Raw genomic sequence first — 13,600 nt, 5'->3', positions numbered from 1 at the left:
ACAGAAACCTGCCAATAAGAGAGGTAATAAACTCATTCTCTATTTTAAAAATTGGTAGAACTTCATAACAGTGTACATTTCTTTTACATGTTGGAGATGTAATTAAGCTAAATGACTGTTACACTAATATTAAAGATGTATTACATTCTGCTGAAGTAAACTCCACTTACTGGAAAATAAATCAGTGATAAGTAACTTAGAAACTCCACTGCTAGCTAGAAGAAGTTGAAAACCACTTGTTACCTGGGTAGACGGTAAAAGAGGGTATGGTTATTACTATTTGTCTCTGAAAAGAAATGTGAGGTGACTTCCCTTCCTGACCAACAGAGCACAGCTGTCTTATTATATAGACAAATACATACATACACACACAGAGACACACACACAGCTACTTTAAAGTGGTATACACATCTAATTAAAAATTAATGGCCTATTAAAGTTGGGTTTTAACTGAAGGTGGAACAAAAGTGTTGCAAATCCCGATATCATTTTAATATGAACCCTTAACAAACAGACTCACCGGGTGAAGATGGTTTGTAAAAGTATATGTGTGTGCACCTCATGCACAGCAACAGTTACACAGAGTTCAAGAGGGAAATTATTTTTGCCTCTGGCAAAAGGTAAACCAAAATAACTGGCTCTCAGAATTATCTGTACATCATGAAGTTAGGTGTTTAAAATGTTAATGCTTATTCTGCCAGAAAAATGAACAAGTCCTTGGTTTCAGTTATGAAGAATTTACGGATTCTTCGAAGAACATGAAATAAACTGAGAGGACTGTAACAGAAATCAGGAGGGACTTTCCTAAGAGACCTCAATCTCTACAGGCAGTGCCATGTTTCTTTTTCAGTATCTGGAAACATTGCTATTATTACTGGGTTTGTTTTGCTCCACCCGTCTCCCCTGTCCTTCTCTCTCCCACGGACGTTGCAGGAACCCCTGTCCTACAATGCCATCTGTCCAGCTGCCACTGCTACTCCTCTGCCTGACCTTACGTGGCGTCTGCCTCAACCGAGGGCAGTCCCTTCCAGAGGGAAGTGACAACATGGAAAGAAGTCCCTTGGATGACAACCTGCAGAAGGCAGAAAGCCTCATCCTTCAGTCTGTCCTCAAGAAATCTGAGGAAGAAAAGATCAATAAAGGTATATATATGACTGGGAATATCCCTCTGATGATGCTGGTAATAGTACTTGGCTGAGGATCATTAGATCCAAAGCAGTTAGTTCCCAGGTTCTAATGTATATATTTATTATTCTAACTAAGGGAAGGGGAAGGATGCAAGGTCTGTTGTAATACACTCACAGAGAATTCTCAAAAGGGACTTTTTTCTCTAAGACCTCCCAGCTTGAGAACTGCTGTGGCATCACTGAGCAGCTGCTGCATAGAAAGAAGGTAGAAGCTTATCATAGAAAACCTGCCTGTCTGGAAAGCGCTTCCCTAGGGAAGCTCTAAGAGGATACATGGAAGACATTCCCTAGTTGTGGACCCTGTCCCTACTGTTAACTGGGGGTGGGAGTGCTCCCATTCACCTACTACCTCACCCCACTGGCTTCTGCACCCTGGTAGGGGTGGGCTTTGCCACTGCTGGGAATGCTGAGGCTGCTCTGGTGTCAGTCCCTCCTGACTGCTTGCATATGCTCTGCTCCCACCAGTCACAGCAGTGTGGGCAAATCAGACTGGGGGATTGTAAGAAGAAGCGCAAAGGGGCCCGCTGCCACCAAGGAGCATGAAGCCTCAATTTCAGAGTAGAAAGAACAACTGGCCCCAAAGTGCCCGTAGAAATAGCCTTCCTCCTCCTTCACATGAATGCTGAGAGTTGGTCATGTTGACCACATTAGGCTTTGCCATTGGATTTCTTCCCATTTTGTTTGCTGCTAGATCCTAATATATCAATCCATCCTTGCTAAAAACGTGCCAGAACTGTTTCCACAGCTGTTTCCATATCCAGAGTGACCACATTCAAGACTACACAGTTACTGAGCAATTAAATGGGTGCGATGAGCAAAAGAATATGATCCTGCACTAGAGAACTCCACAAATTCACATTTCAACTTCCTTAGTGAGGATTATGTGGGTTCATTTACATTACTCTTTTCCTTGGACAGAACCAAACACCCCTCTGCCAGAATGGCTTTCCAAAAGACAACACCCTGGAAAGAGGTACCTAAGTGACCTGGAGAAGAGACAACATCCTGGGAAGAGAGAGGATGAGGAAGAATCATCTTATGGAGACATTCAGAAGAGACAGCACCCAGGGAAAAGAGAGGAAGAAGACAATCTAGACCGTTACCTGGAGCTGAAAAAGCAACAGCATCCTGGCAGAAGGTCATTGTGGGACCAGCATGCTGACATCCCTAGTGTACAGCTAACCTACTTGAATGAGTTATCCAAAAGACAGTATCCTGGCAAAAGGTATCTGATGTACAAGCGTCAGCATCCTGGCAGTAGAGGCTGGAATGATGAGCGAGACCTAAGGGACCAGCATGTGGAGAAACGCCAGCACCCTGGAAAAAGGTACTGGGATTCTAAAAGCCCAGATTATGCAGCCCCCTGCAATTTTCAGGAGTCCTTCAGCTGTAACGAAGGCAGCTTATTGCTTGATTTAGTAGAAAAAGTCAGCAAAGGCAGGGTAGAAGAAAAACATCAGCACCCAGGAGGGAGATTAGCATGGGAGATTGAAGCAGAGGAATGAGAAAGCATGCACATGTGGTGAAGTGAACTGCCAGAGCACTAAAAAATTCTGTTCACCCCCTTTCAGCTCCCCACTCCTGACCTGCTGCACCTATCTTTGAGTGTTCCCATTGAAGTTAATGGCGTTGTCACACACTTAAAGTAAAGGAACTGAAGGTCCCATCTGAATGGGCCAGGCAAGTGCTGAGGTTCTTCTCCCCTGCTTTGGGAAGTTAGGAGTGCTCAGTTACTTGTTGGACCAGACCTGAAGATGATCCCACTCCAAGGTTTTGTTCCCAAAGGACTAAAACAGACTCTTTAATATTTGTTCAGATGCTACTAAAGCAGAATAATTATATGGTTTCCTCTCATGTCAGTGAAATTAGTCAATGAATAGGAGGGAGAAAAAAGAACAACATATATCAGTGATTTCAAAATGAAACTCAATAGGCTTTCACTTCCAAATGATACATTAATGAGACACATACCCCTGTGCACTACAGTCTGTCCAGATAAAAAGCACTAAACAGAGACTGGGACTCTGTCGAACCTGAAGAGTTGACATGATTGGCTTCATACTTTGAGTTGGAACTGCCACAAAAAACACACTTCACTTAGGAGGCTGCACAGCACAAAGGGTTAATGCATCCCTGAACAACTAAACCACAAGTCGGGAACCCAACTGCACACAACCCCTACTAGAACCCCATCCTGGTGCATGCACTTTTCAGTGATTCTACTTGAAATCATGCTGTTGTCTTCTTAGGTATTTAAACTGCAACAAGCAGACATCCTTTCCTTCTGATAAGGATTTCTGATCTATCCCCTCTCAAACAAATGCTTTTCCTTTCTGTGGTCAGATTCCCAGAAGTGTTCATTTGATATGAATGATTCAATAAACATCAATAGTCAACTCTTGGTGTCCTTATTGGTTGTGCAAATATAATGTAATAGAGTGAAAAACATAAAACCATCCAAAGATAAATAAAAATAAATACAACATCACAGGATGTTTTTCAATGCAAAAGCTTCTTGCATGCCAGTAAATTAAAATACGTCTGTGTGGGCTTGTAGTGTTCATGCTATGGGTTGCAAATACAGAAGTGTTTCTTATGCTTTGTTCACCGTTCTAAAAAGAAGTTGTCGTTACGTGGGATACCTACTTCATGCACTGCACCAGCAAGAGAGTGAAAAACAAAAACTACAAGTCTGATTCCCTATTCACAGGTCTAAACACTAGATTTACTGATTTTTGCAATTAATGCACAGATACTGAGTGCACCGAGTTATTCATATGCTTCTTATACATTCAAAGTGGTTACAGCATGGTGTATCTCATAGACATTTTTTCCATGGTGCTTCTTTGCACAGAACTTTTTTCCCTAGCTGATCCACAAGGCAACTCTCCTTGTTCCTTTCAACATGTACCAGGGACTCACTTCATGCAAACGGCCTATAGTAAATTAGCCAACTACTGAAGCACACTCACCCCCTACAAAGACAGACTTTCAGATTAAAACTGAGCTGTAGCCACTGCTGGCCATGTGCTCTTCTCTCTGATGAACATTGCTATCCCTAATGCATGGCAGCTTATCCTGCCTTGAATCAAATCCTCATCTACCAGTTTTCAACCCAGCAAAATCAGATGTTTAATACTTCACACCCTGCGCAACAGTATACAGCAGATCAAGAGCTGATTCAGGCCTGGGCTAAATGTCCCCACGTTAGGGCAGCAATGTCTGTCAGAGGGAAACTATAACAGCTCTATCAGTATCTACACAAAAATTTCACCAATCTCTAATTTCTTCCTGCCTTCTGCAGTGTTGCAGACACATACCACCATCCAGGTACAACATTCTTTCCTCATACAGATGCGATCCTTGGGAGACTGCTTGCCATTGGTGATTTGGCAGTTTTGTGACTATGAAACACATATAAGCACAACTTCTGAAGTTAAATATCTGTCAGATTTACCTAGAATTTAAAGGCTTTTTGGATCTGGGGCTTGGGTAAGGGATCAAACCAGAAAAGAGACAGTTTCTACACTGTAATCCTCTGCTTCTTCAAACAGCAAATACAGTGCAATCCCTTAGCAATATGAACTAAACAGACATATGCTATTTGTTTTTAAAGTAAGAATTTGCTAACTGCACTTCTCATATCATCTTATTTTTATTGTATACCTTCCCCTTGCTGTCATCTTTTGTCAGAATTTAAGATCTGTGCAAACACTTGTATGTTCCAGGCTTTGCTCATAGCTTTGCTCAGTCCCACATGTAACTGTAGAGACACATATTGGTAATTGCAGAACAAGGCTCTTAAGTTGCAAAGCTATCCAATGAAGTGCATTATTTGTCTGTCTGTGGGCCAGTTTGTGGCTCTTGAGGAATAACAAATCAATAACAGACTTGATCCAAAGGTTATTAGAGTCAGTGGAAAAATCTCCCTTGTCTTCTGCAGAACCTGCATGATGTCCACAAAGCAAAGCTGTGCACTGGCCCTAATTTGGCACCACAGTGATGCAAATTCTTATTTTCAGCTCTAACTGGAATTAAAACAACTCTGCATAGATGAGTTCTTTGTTTACTCCACTTAAGTTTCACATTTCTGGCATGTTACCAGTTACTGAGACATAAAAGAGTTTGATTCCTGAAGAGCAACTTCTACAAATGCCTTCAAAATGAGCTTTGTTTTCAATGGGAGGGGGAAGCCAATGTGAACAAGTTGTATAATTAGCATTTCCTACAACTATTTTCAACCCCTATCATCATTACTGTTCTCTGCCTTCTCCCCGCCCCCCCCAAACAACTTATCAGCCTTGGACTCCTTGCTAAATCATTTTAATTAGCATGTCCTGAGGGCTTCCAAGGGACATGTGGCCCCAACAACCCCCTTTATTATTACTTTTAATGATTCATCAGTTGGAGAAAGTTTGAAAACAACGTTATCACCATAGGTGAAGTAGAGTCGCCACTTGCCTGGTGACTCACTCAGTTAACATTAAACTGCCAGCAGCACTCTTAAAGCATCAGTCAGGACATTGCAATGAATAACAACTGTCTGTTTAAAAGCAGTCAAGTGGAGGAGAAGCACAGCAGAAGGGGTAAGCCTGGATAAGGTCTAGTCTAAACAGAGACAAGACACAGAAAAGATGCACAGAGGGAAATCCTTCTGTTTTTAGGAAATGGGAGATGTACTGGAGCGCAGAAGTCTTGCTTCCCTCCTATCAAGAGCAGTGTGAATTCCCCACACTTGTGGGGTAATGAGGAAGGATTCAGTTTGAACAGAGGCCTCTGTTAAAAACAAAGTGGGGGATTCCTTGAGAAATTTGAGTTATCTACCTGCCTTGAGATTACTTTTAGAGCTGCGTGAAGACATTTGTGTTTTGTTTCCCTTGATGAAACAACTACAGCCTAAAACTCCTAGGAAAGAAATGAAGAAAAGGACATTTGTCAGCTATCTGCTGATTCACTTTGCTTACAGGAGATGAGTGAGCACAGGCTGAAGAAGGGTAAAGTAGTTTAAAACAAAACCAAAACCAATTACAAGATCACAGATTATACTGCCATGCTGGAGCAACATACAGGTCCCTGACAGAGATGGGACGTGTCAGATACTAGTCGAATGGACTGATAGTAGCCAAAAGGCAAAGACAGCTCTTGAGTTTATTTCAATCATCTTGGTCTGAACTGACAGCTAGGGATCCAGACAAGAAAGCAGTATCTTACAGACACACTGACACAAGCAATGTTTAGCCACTCAAGGGACACCTTCCTCTTTTACCCACAACCAAGTTACAGTATGCCTTCCTCATGTTGAAGTGGATTGGAAAGAGGGAAAATATGGACTTAATAAAATAGGCAAATATTCCTGCAAGATGGATCGGATGTAAACCAGTATCCAATCTACCATATCAAAGCAAATTATGTTATTGCCATCTTCTCTCTATAATGGATGTATGTCCTAATTGAATGCAATTGAATATGATTCAGTGTGGACACTTTAAGAGCTGATAGCTATAGGGAAAATGTGAGGTTATGACTGAGGAAACAAGGGAAAGGGACCTGCTTCGAAGAGGCTGCCTGGAATCTGATTGCTGTTTTTTCACACAGAAGCATGTTTCCAACATCAGTTCCCTCTTGATTCTGAAGCCAGTACTGATGTGTACTGTGCCTGAAGAAGCTATTGTAAGAAGAGAGGAGGAGGAAAGAGAAAAACAAAGAGAAATGAAAAATATAATGAGACTTTATGAAAGGTTCTCAAAGCTGAAGCAGTCAAGACAAAAAGCAAGCACATCATTACAACAAGCTCTTTGAACAAGCAGGTTGTGTTGAAGATGACAGCAATAACAGCCCGGCAAAAAAAACACAAATCATGTACTGTCAAGCAGCCTTTTCCTTCTGTCAAACAGCAAGGCGGTATCTAGGGGGCATTCTGCTTATTGATTTTAGACATGCTGCCTTCAAGATGGGAATTGGTTGCTGTATACATGTGTAGGGGAAACAGAAGACGAGAGGCTACCAGAGATAGCACCCGAAAATGGATGCATTTGAAATCTGAAATGAGTCCTGAACACAATCTAGACATTGTGGCACTATGGATCCTACAGTTAGAACATTAAATAATATGTAATCACAGAGGAATTCTGAATATTCCTGTCTCTCCTCTTTATAATTTCTGCTCTATTTAAAAGTGGTGCCATTCCATGGTATCAGTAGCACTCAGGACAAATACGCCAGATTCATCAGCTGTGCTAAGGGAACAGATATACTTGTGTTGATGGCTGGCCTGCCAGACAGCCCGATTTCACTCCACAGAATCTCAGCACGAAGACAATACTGAAGCAGTTAACAGGCAAATCATAGAAATAGGGCTCAACAAGTTGCCAGCTTCAGCTCTTACAAGTCATCATGCTGTCAGTTTTGATTGATGAGTCTGCAAACACAGAAAAATCATAGATTTGGCATGGAGATGTAGCTTCTCTTATCCTCCCTATGTAGACTAATTAAACAAGTTTGCTTTGTAGCAAAATGTTTACTATAGGCAGCTTGAGTATATTCAGTATATGAGTTTTCATTAAAAGGTACTTAAGGACAGAGATATGCAAATTTTTTAGTTCTCTGAGCAAAATTAAAATTACAGAAAATGTTGTTTCAGATCTTCCCAAAGCAAAAAAAATCTGTTTTCTCAGATAAATGAAAATTAAAGATCATTTTACGTTACTGGAAACATTAGAAATATTTCGTACAACCCATTTTGAGGTTTAAAACTACATTTTAAAATTTTACCATGAAATTTAGGCCAATTTCAAAAACATAGCATCCATTTAGACCAAATATTTGTTTAGTTTAGAAAATACTGAGGAAAAATATTCTGATTTTTCCAGTCTTTGCTCCCACCAAAAGGACATAATGAATTCAACAGTTAATTTTCAGATATTTTAAACTTTTTTTCAATGAGTAAGCCATATTTGTGCAAAAATGTTCCATTGCATTCCTTGAGAAGCAGATAGGCCTTATCAAGAACTACTTCTAGTCTACATTTACCTCTCCTCTGCTGGGATCAGACTCTATTATTTATCATTCCAAATGCCACTGAAGATTTTACAGGAAGGCAAAGAACACAGGAGAACCTAACCGGAATACCCTTCCGACAGGACTGTGCCATTGTTACAGAGCTGACTGTCTTCCTCTTCTCAACAGTATCCTCACTAAGGTATCTCATCTTGGACATCAGTAGCAATGACCAAGTTAGCACCAGACCAGGCCCTAAAATTCACTGTTAGAGGTATTATAACATCTCACAAGACATTATACAACTTTGTTAATTGAATGTTCGCAAAAAGCTTTGAGATCCTTGAATGAAAGCAGGTCAGCTAACATCGCAAACAGGACCCTCTCACACTACTCCTGTGGCAGAGTAGGAGGAGTTATATATGGGAAACAGGGTTTTGCAGGCCAAGTGTTCGTATCCCAATAGCAGGAATGGGGCAATAAATGTGCTTGAGTGTGCCACTTGAGCAAGCCTTTGGAACACATTCCTTTTTTGCATTGTTGCTCTTTTATTTTGATTCACAATGGCAAACCATTACTGATTCAAATTCAGTCCCCAACAGCATCAGTAGCATTTCTGTAAGGTTTAATTGGTCCCCAAATACCTTTTAGACTGCTGTTTCGCTTCACCATCTCTTTCCATTGCAACTAGCTGGATGAACACAAGTTAATTTTTGAAGTAGCATAAACTGGATTGCTTTAGACTGACTTAAATTTTTTTGACCTGTGAACATTCTCTGGGTGGGAAAGCGTGTCTGAATGAGCGACAAGCAGCCAAAGCCTATTCTCATTTACACCAGCACAAACCTAGATTATTCCCCACCGCTTCAGTAGGGATACACGAGCCTAAATTTGCCTTTGGGAACAAACACACACCATTTGACACATCACAACTACATCTGGCATGCTGACTTTGTATCATTTATTACTTCTATAATTATCAGTCTGATAGTGTCAAAAAGATCTAAACCACAGTAAACAGGTACAATCACTTAATAGAGCGTGAGCTCCTGAAGAACTGCTAACGACCATTTATATTCAGAAATATGCAAACCTATAGAATTTTTTCTTTCAAAATGTTGAATGAAATTTCTCTACTCAAGAGTGACTGACACATGGCTTTTTACCTATATTTCGGAAAGATTTATTTGGTGAGATGCTCTGTCGTAGTCTATAGTCAAAGGCAGAACATGCAAAAGAACACAATTAACTAAAGATTCAGTGAAGTCTTTGGTTTCTAGAGCACATTCCAGCAGGTTAGCATGCTTCCCACAACTCACTGTTGGCAGTTCTTCTCACTACATTGTTAGCATCCAACAGCAAGCTATTATTTTAAGACTTTAATCATTGTATTTACCATTTTAATAAGCCTTTAAGACTATCCATCTGAAAATGAACAGTTATGGAAGCTATGGCAAAAGGCAGATTTAAGAAAAGACCTTGCTGCTCAGCGTCTCTCTCTCCCTTATACCTGATGCTTACCACTTCTGAATGATAGAATAGGAGAGGACCAAGCTGCCAGGGTCATCAGGGCCTCACAGCTAGGCAGGGAGGACTATCCTGCATGCTGCAAGAGAATAACCTTCAAAGTAAATGGCTAAGCAACCCCAGGTGCTGTGAAATCCCCCAAAGGAGCCCTCTTGCAGGTCCTCGGCGGTTCTTAGACGTGCTTGTTGTGCCATCTAGTGGCAGCCACTTCTCCCCACCTACCCGTTCCCTTGTCACCTCCGTACACAGCCCCCTTAGGAAGTCACACTTCTGACGAACAGTGAATGAAGCACACTCACCCAACAGGAACAAGACAACCGAAATGCCTAGAGAGCCCCCCACTGCCAAGACCTGCATCTACTCTTGCCTTTTGGGGGGGCTTATTCCCACTCTCGCTCTTCTGTTTTCCTCCCATCCAAGCACAGATCTCACAGCCCACCTAGATCCCTCTGAGTCTTTCTAGCTCCCCAGAGACACTTGTACTGCCGGAGGATTCCTTCCCTGGCTCAGGGTGTTACAAGTCGCTGGCCCCAACAGAGGTCTGGCCAAAAGGAGCAAGGTAACAACCGAGGGGCAGCAATTTGGTTCCACCTAGCTTGCCCAGAGCACAAGCATGGCTCAGTGCTAGGAAACGGCAGAGCTCCAGCAAATCCAGAAAGATCACATCACTGCAGGTGAATCCTGGGTGGCACCAAGCCCCAGCCTGGTTCCTGCTCTCTTCCTCCAAGGACAGAAACACAGGTGAGAAAAACAGCCCCCTGCATTGTCCCACGGCTGTCCCCCTCAAGCATGACACTGCAGGCCCCTTCACATTCCCCCACAGCTCATTTCTCATCCTGCTCTCACCCTACAAAGACATCAGATTAGTACATGGCCGCAATGCCCTTATTCCATAAAGCTCCACAGACAAGCAGACCCCTCCCCGCTGACACACAGAGAGTCCCACAGCCTATTTCTGTGCATAGCCCCAGTGCCACTTGCACCACTCCTCAGGCTGAGCTCCAGATCCTCTGCTGCCTGGGTGTGCCATCTGTGACCATTTCTCCCGTGGGCTCTGGCCCTAGCCCCAGCTCTGTATTGAAGCTAAGAAGGAAGCTGCAGCCTCTGTACTGCTGGATCGTCGCTATCTTGCGCAGGATCATCTTGCAGTCCCTCAGGCCCTGCCTGCTGCACCAGTCACCAGGTGAGGGGCTGGGGCTCAAGGTGCTGCAGATCAGTTCAGCCCTGGATTTTCTGATTTGTTTTGCAAAGAAACATTGCCTTACAGAGAAGCTAATTACAATTCTTAGCTCAGCTTCCAGTCTGAAAGATGTTAACAGGTACATAAGGTAATACAGAGATACTTCTGTGTAAGTGAGCATCACCATTGACATACAGGAATGGAAAAAACAGGGCTGAGAGCCAAACACAGCTGACGAATTGAAGGGAGATACAATGGAATTAATAGATCTATTCTCTTAAAGCTTGGCTGCAGTGCCCTTCCTTTGACTTCTTTGAGAACTATAAAATACAACTCACACAGTATAGAATTAAAGACAACTTCAAAGCTGTGAGCATAATCCACGTCCTTAATACTTTCCTTGAAGGAACGGTGTCCCTGCCCCAAAGAATGGCATGAAATGACTCCACTGGCTTTATCAAAGAGAGAATCATTTGAATTTCCCAGCCCTAACCACATGCATTTAGTATTAAAAGTATACCTGAATGTCCCAAAATTTGCAAGGTGTATTACAGAAACAAGCAAATATTATAATTCCTGTACTCAACAGTTTATCATCTCAGGATTTGTCAACATAAGGAACACAGTCAGAAATTAATATGAACCTGGGAGACCAGAATTCAGTGCCGTAGCTACTCCAAATTTGCCTGCCCTCTGTTCCTTTTATTCTGTGATAGGAGTGCCTGCCTGTAATGCTCTCAGGAAGAGTAAGAGTCTACACAGGAGCTAATGCAGAATAACTGCTATTCCACAACGGCTGTTCCAGGGTCTTCTCTGTTTATTTAGACAGGACTTAAATTCTTAGTCCTAAAAGTGATCCAGATAACGATTCCCTACTGATACAGATCACAGGAGACTAACCTTGCTTGGATTCAAGACTTGCATACTTCTAAGAAAAGGTGCTTATTTAGGGTATGAACACAACAACAGAGATCAGAAAGTAGGCACCAGAGGAAAAAAAAGAGGAGAGTAAAGGATGACAGTAGTGAGAGAAGATGTTTATTAACTGAAGCCTCAAATCCAAATATAGGGCTATCCAATGAGAAACCACAGGAGCTTTGATGCGATGTGCATGGTAGAAGACTTTGCCAGCTCAAGACTGAGTATATTGAGCACATCTTGGCAGGCCTCTTCCATGTGTGGTTAAATCCTTCTCACTAAGGTTGGAAGAGGCCAGAAATATATTTTTTATATAACAATAGCAATGTAAATGTAAGCTGGTTATTTCTGTTTTTCCCTTTTCATCCTTTAAGTACCTTCCTTCTTTACATATACCGCTCCTTTAAATTCCAATCCCTATAGGTTAAAGATTTTTCAAGTTTTAAAATTCAAATCATAACGTTTAAAAAATATATTCACTTTTTTAAGACCCAGGGGTTACCATAGCTCCTTAACTTACAGAAAAAAGGTAATAATCAATCATGCCTTTAAAAAAAACTTAACAGCTAATAATTTACCTGACTGCACTGCTGGGAGAGTATCTGATCAAGGCAGCTTTTATAGCATGATAAAACTTCTTCTCAGCTTTTAAAATCAAAGAGGAATTCAGTCTGTGCTTTGCATGCTAAACAGGAAGGTGATTGTAACTTGTTTTCTACATATTTCCATAGCTGCCTGATTCTCTGTTCATAATTGAATCAAGACTGCATTGTTTTGAAAAGCAAAGCATAATGGGTCTCAGCAGGAAACTGCATGTTTAAAAATTCAGATAGTTTGGCTATTTATAACATTCAGTTACTCCTCTGGTTAAATCAGTTCAGTTACAGGACTTTAATTTTCATTACGCTTTTGCTGGATGATGGAACTATAAAAGCAAAACGGGTCAAATTCACTGGTGATGTGAAAGGTGCTGAAAATGGTCTACAAAGCCATTTAATAATATTGTAATAATAAAAATATTGTAATAGCCTACAAAGATGAGACTGGAGGAACGAGACCAGAATTTAGGATAGCTAACAAAACAGCGCGTGGATGAACCACGTATGTCAGATGGGACTATTTAATATCCTTCAGCTAGGATTTGAAGACCTCGGGAGTTGGGTATCTAGCTGTAACGGGTGCCTTGGAAAATTCCCAACGGTCGCTGTTGAGAATGGAGATGGGTTTAAATGACCGAAGTTCAAGCACGGGGCTGCGGGACATTAACAACGACAGTTCACCTTTAAAACAAACACCAACGGCCGGCGGAAGCGAGGGGGGGGTGCCCCGCCGCTCCCGACAGGAGTGTGCCAAGCGGCCCTGACGTACCCTTCGGCGGGCGAGCGCGGCTCCCGCGCCGCTCCCGCGCCGCTCCGGCCCGCCCCGGGGCGCCCGCCCCGTCTCCGCCTCCATCGATAGCTCGGCGCTTGACAGCACTCGCCTTGGCCCGGCCCGGCCCCGCCCTCCCTGCGGTCCCGGATGAGCCTGCCCGCCCCCGCCCATTGATAGCTCGGTGCTCGCCGCGCCCTCCGCCGCTCCCGCAGCCGGGATCCCGAGCGGGCTGGGCGCGGCCGGCCGCCGCGGCTGCCCTGCCGCCGGAGACACGCACCTCCGCGCCTGGAGCCGAGGCGACAGCACACCCGGCCGGGACTGAGCCCGCCCCTGTGCGCCGTACGGTGAGGGGGAGTCCCCAACGGCCGGCGCGAGCGCGAAGCCCCGCCCCTGCCCGCGGCGCCCGTCCGCGCGGACGGGG

The 13,600-nt window shown here is 43.1% G+C and overlaps 1 protein-coding gene and 1 long non-coding RNA gene across 2 annotated transcripts in view; one reads left to right on the top strand and one right to left on the bottom strand.

The window, feature by feature from the left end:
- The window catches only part of LOC112970540, a 50,155-nt gene extending 36,593 nt beyond the window's left edge, over nucleotides 1-13,562 (bottom strand). The window contains exon 1 of the long non-coding RNA XR_003255055.1: nucleotides 13,457-13,562. This is a non-coding gene — a long non-coding RNA (uncharacterized LOC112970540). The remainder of the gene's footprint in view (nucleotides 1-13,456) is intronic.
- TRH (thyrotropin releasing hormone) lies at nucleotides 950-2,692 on the top strand. Its single transcript, XM_026075020.1, has 2 exons — nucleotides 950-1,142; nucleotides 2,106-2,692. Exons 1-2 carry the CDS (start codon nucleotides 950-952, stop codon nucleotides 2,690-2,692), a joined length of 780 nt encoding a protein of 259 aa, XP_025930805.1.
- Nucleotides 13,563-13,600: the final 38 nt, after the last annotated feature.

Source organism: Apteryx rowi, unplaced genomic scaffold, assembly GCF_003343035.1.
Source record: "Apteryx rowi isolate R43461 unplaced genomic scaffold, aptRow1 scaffold_4, whole genome shotgun sequence".
NCBI lineage: Eukaryota > Metazoa > Chordata > Aves > Apterygiformes > Apterygidae > Apteryx > Apteryx rowi.
This window is presented reverse-complemented; position numbering and strand designations above follow the sequence as displayed.

Excerpts from the sequence above, each read along its gene's own strand:
- TRH (XM_026075020.1), top strand. The coding sequence starts at position 950 with ATGCCATCTGTCCAGCTGCCACTGCTACTCCTCTGCCTGACCTTACGT. Across the intron at positions 1,143-2,105 it reads GGAAGAAAAGATCAATAAAG|AACCAAACACCCCTCTGCCA; the intron begins GTATATATATGA and ends TTCCTTGGACAG.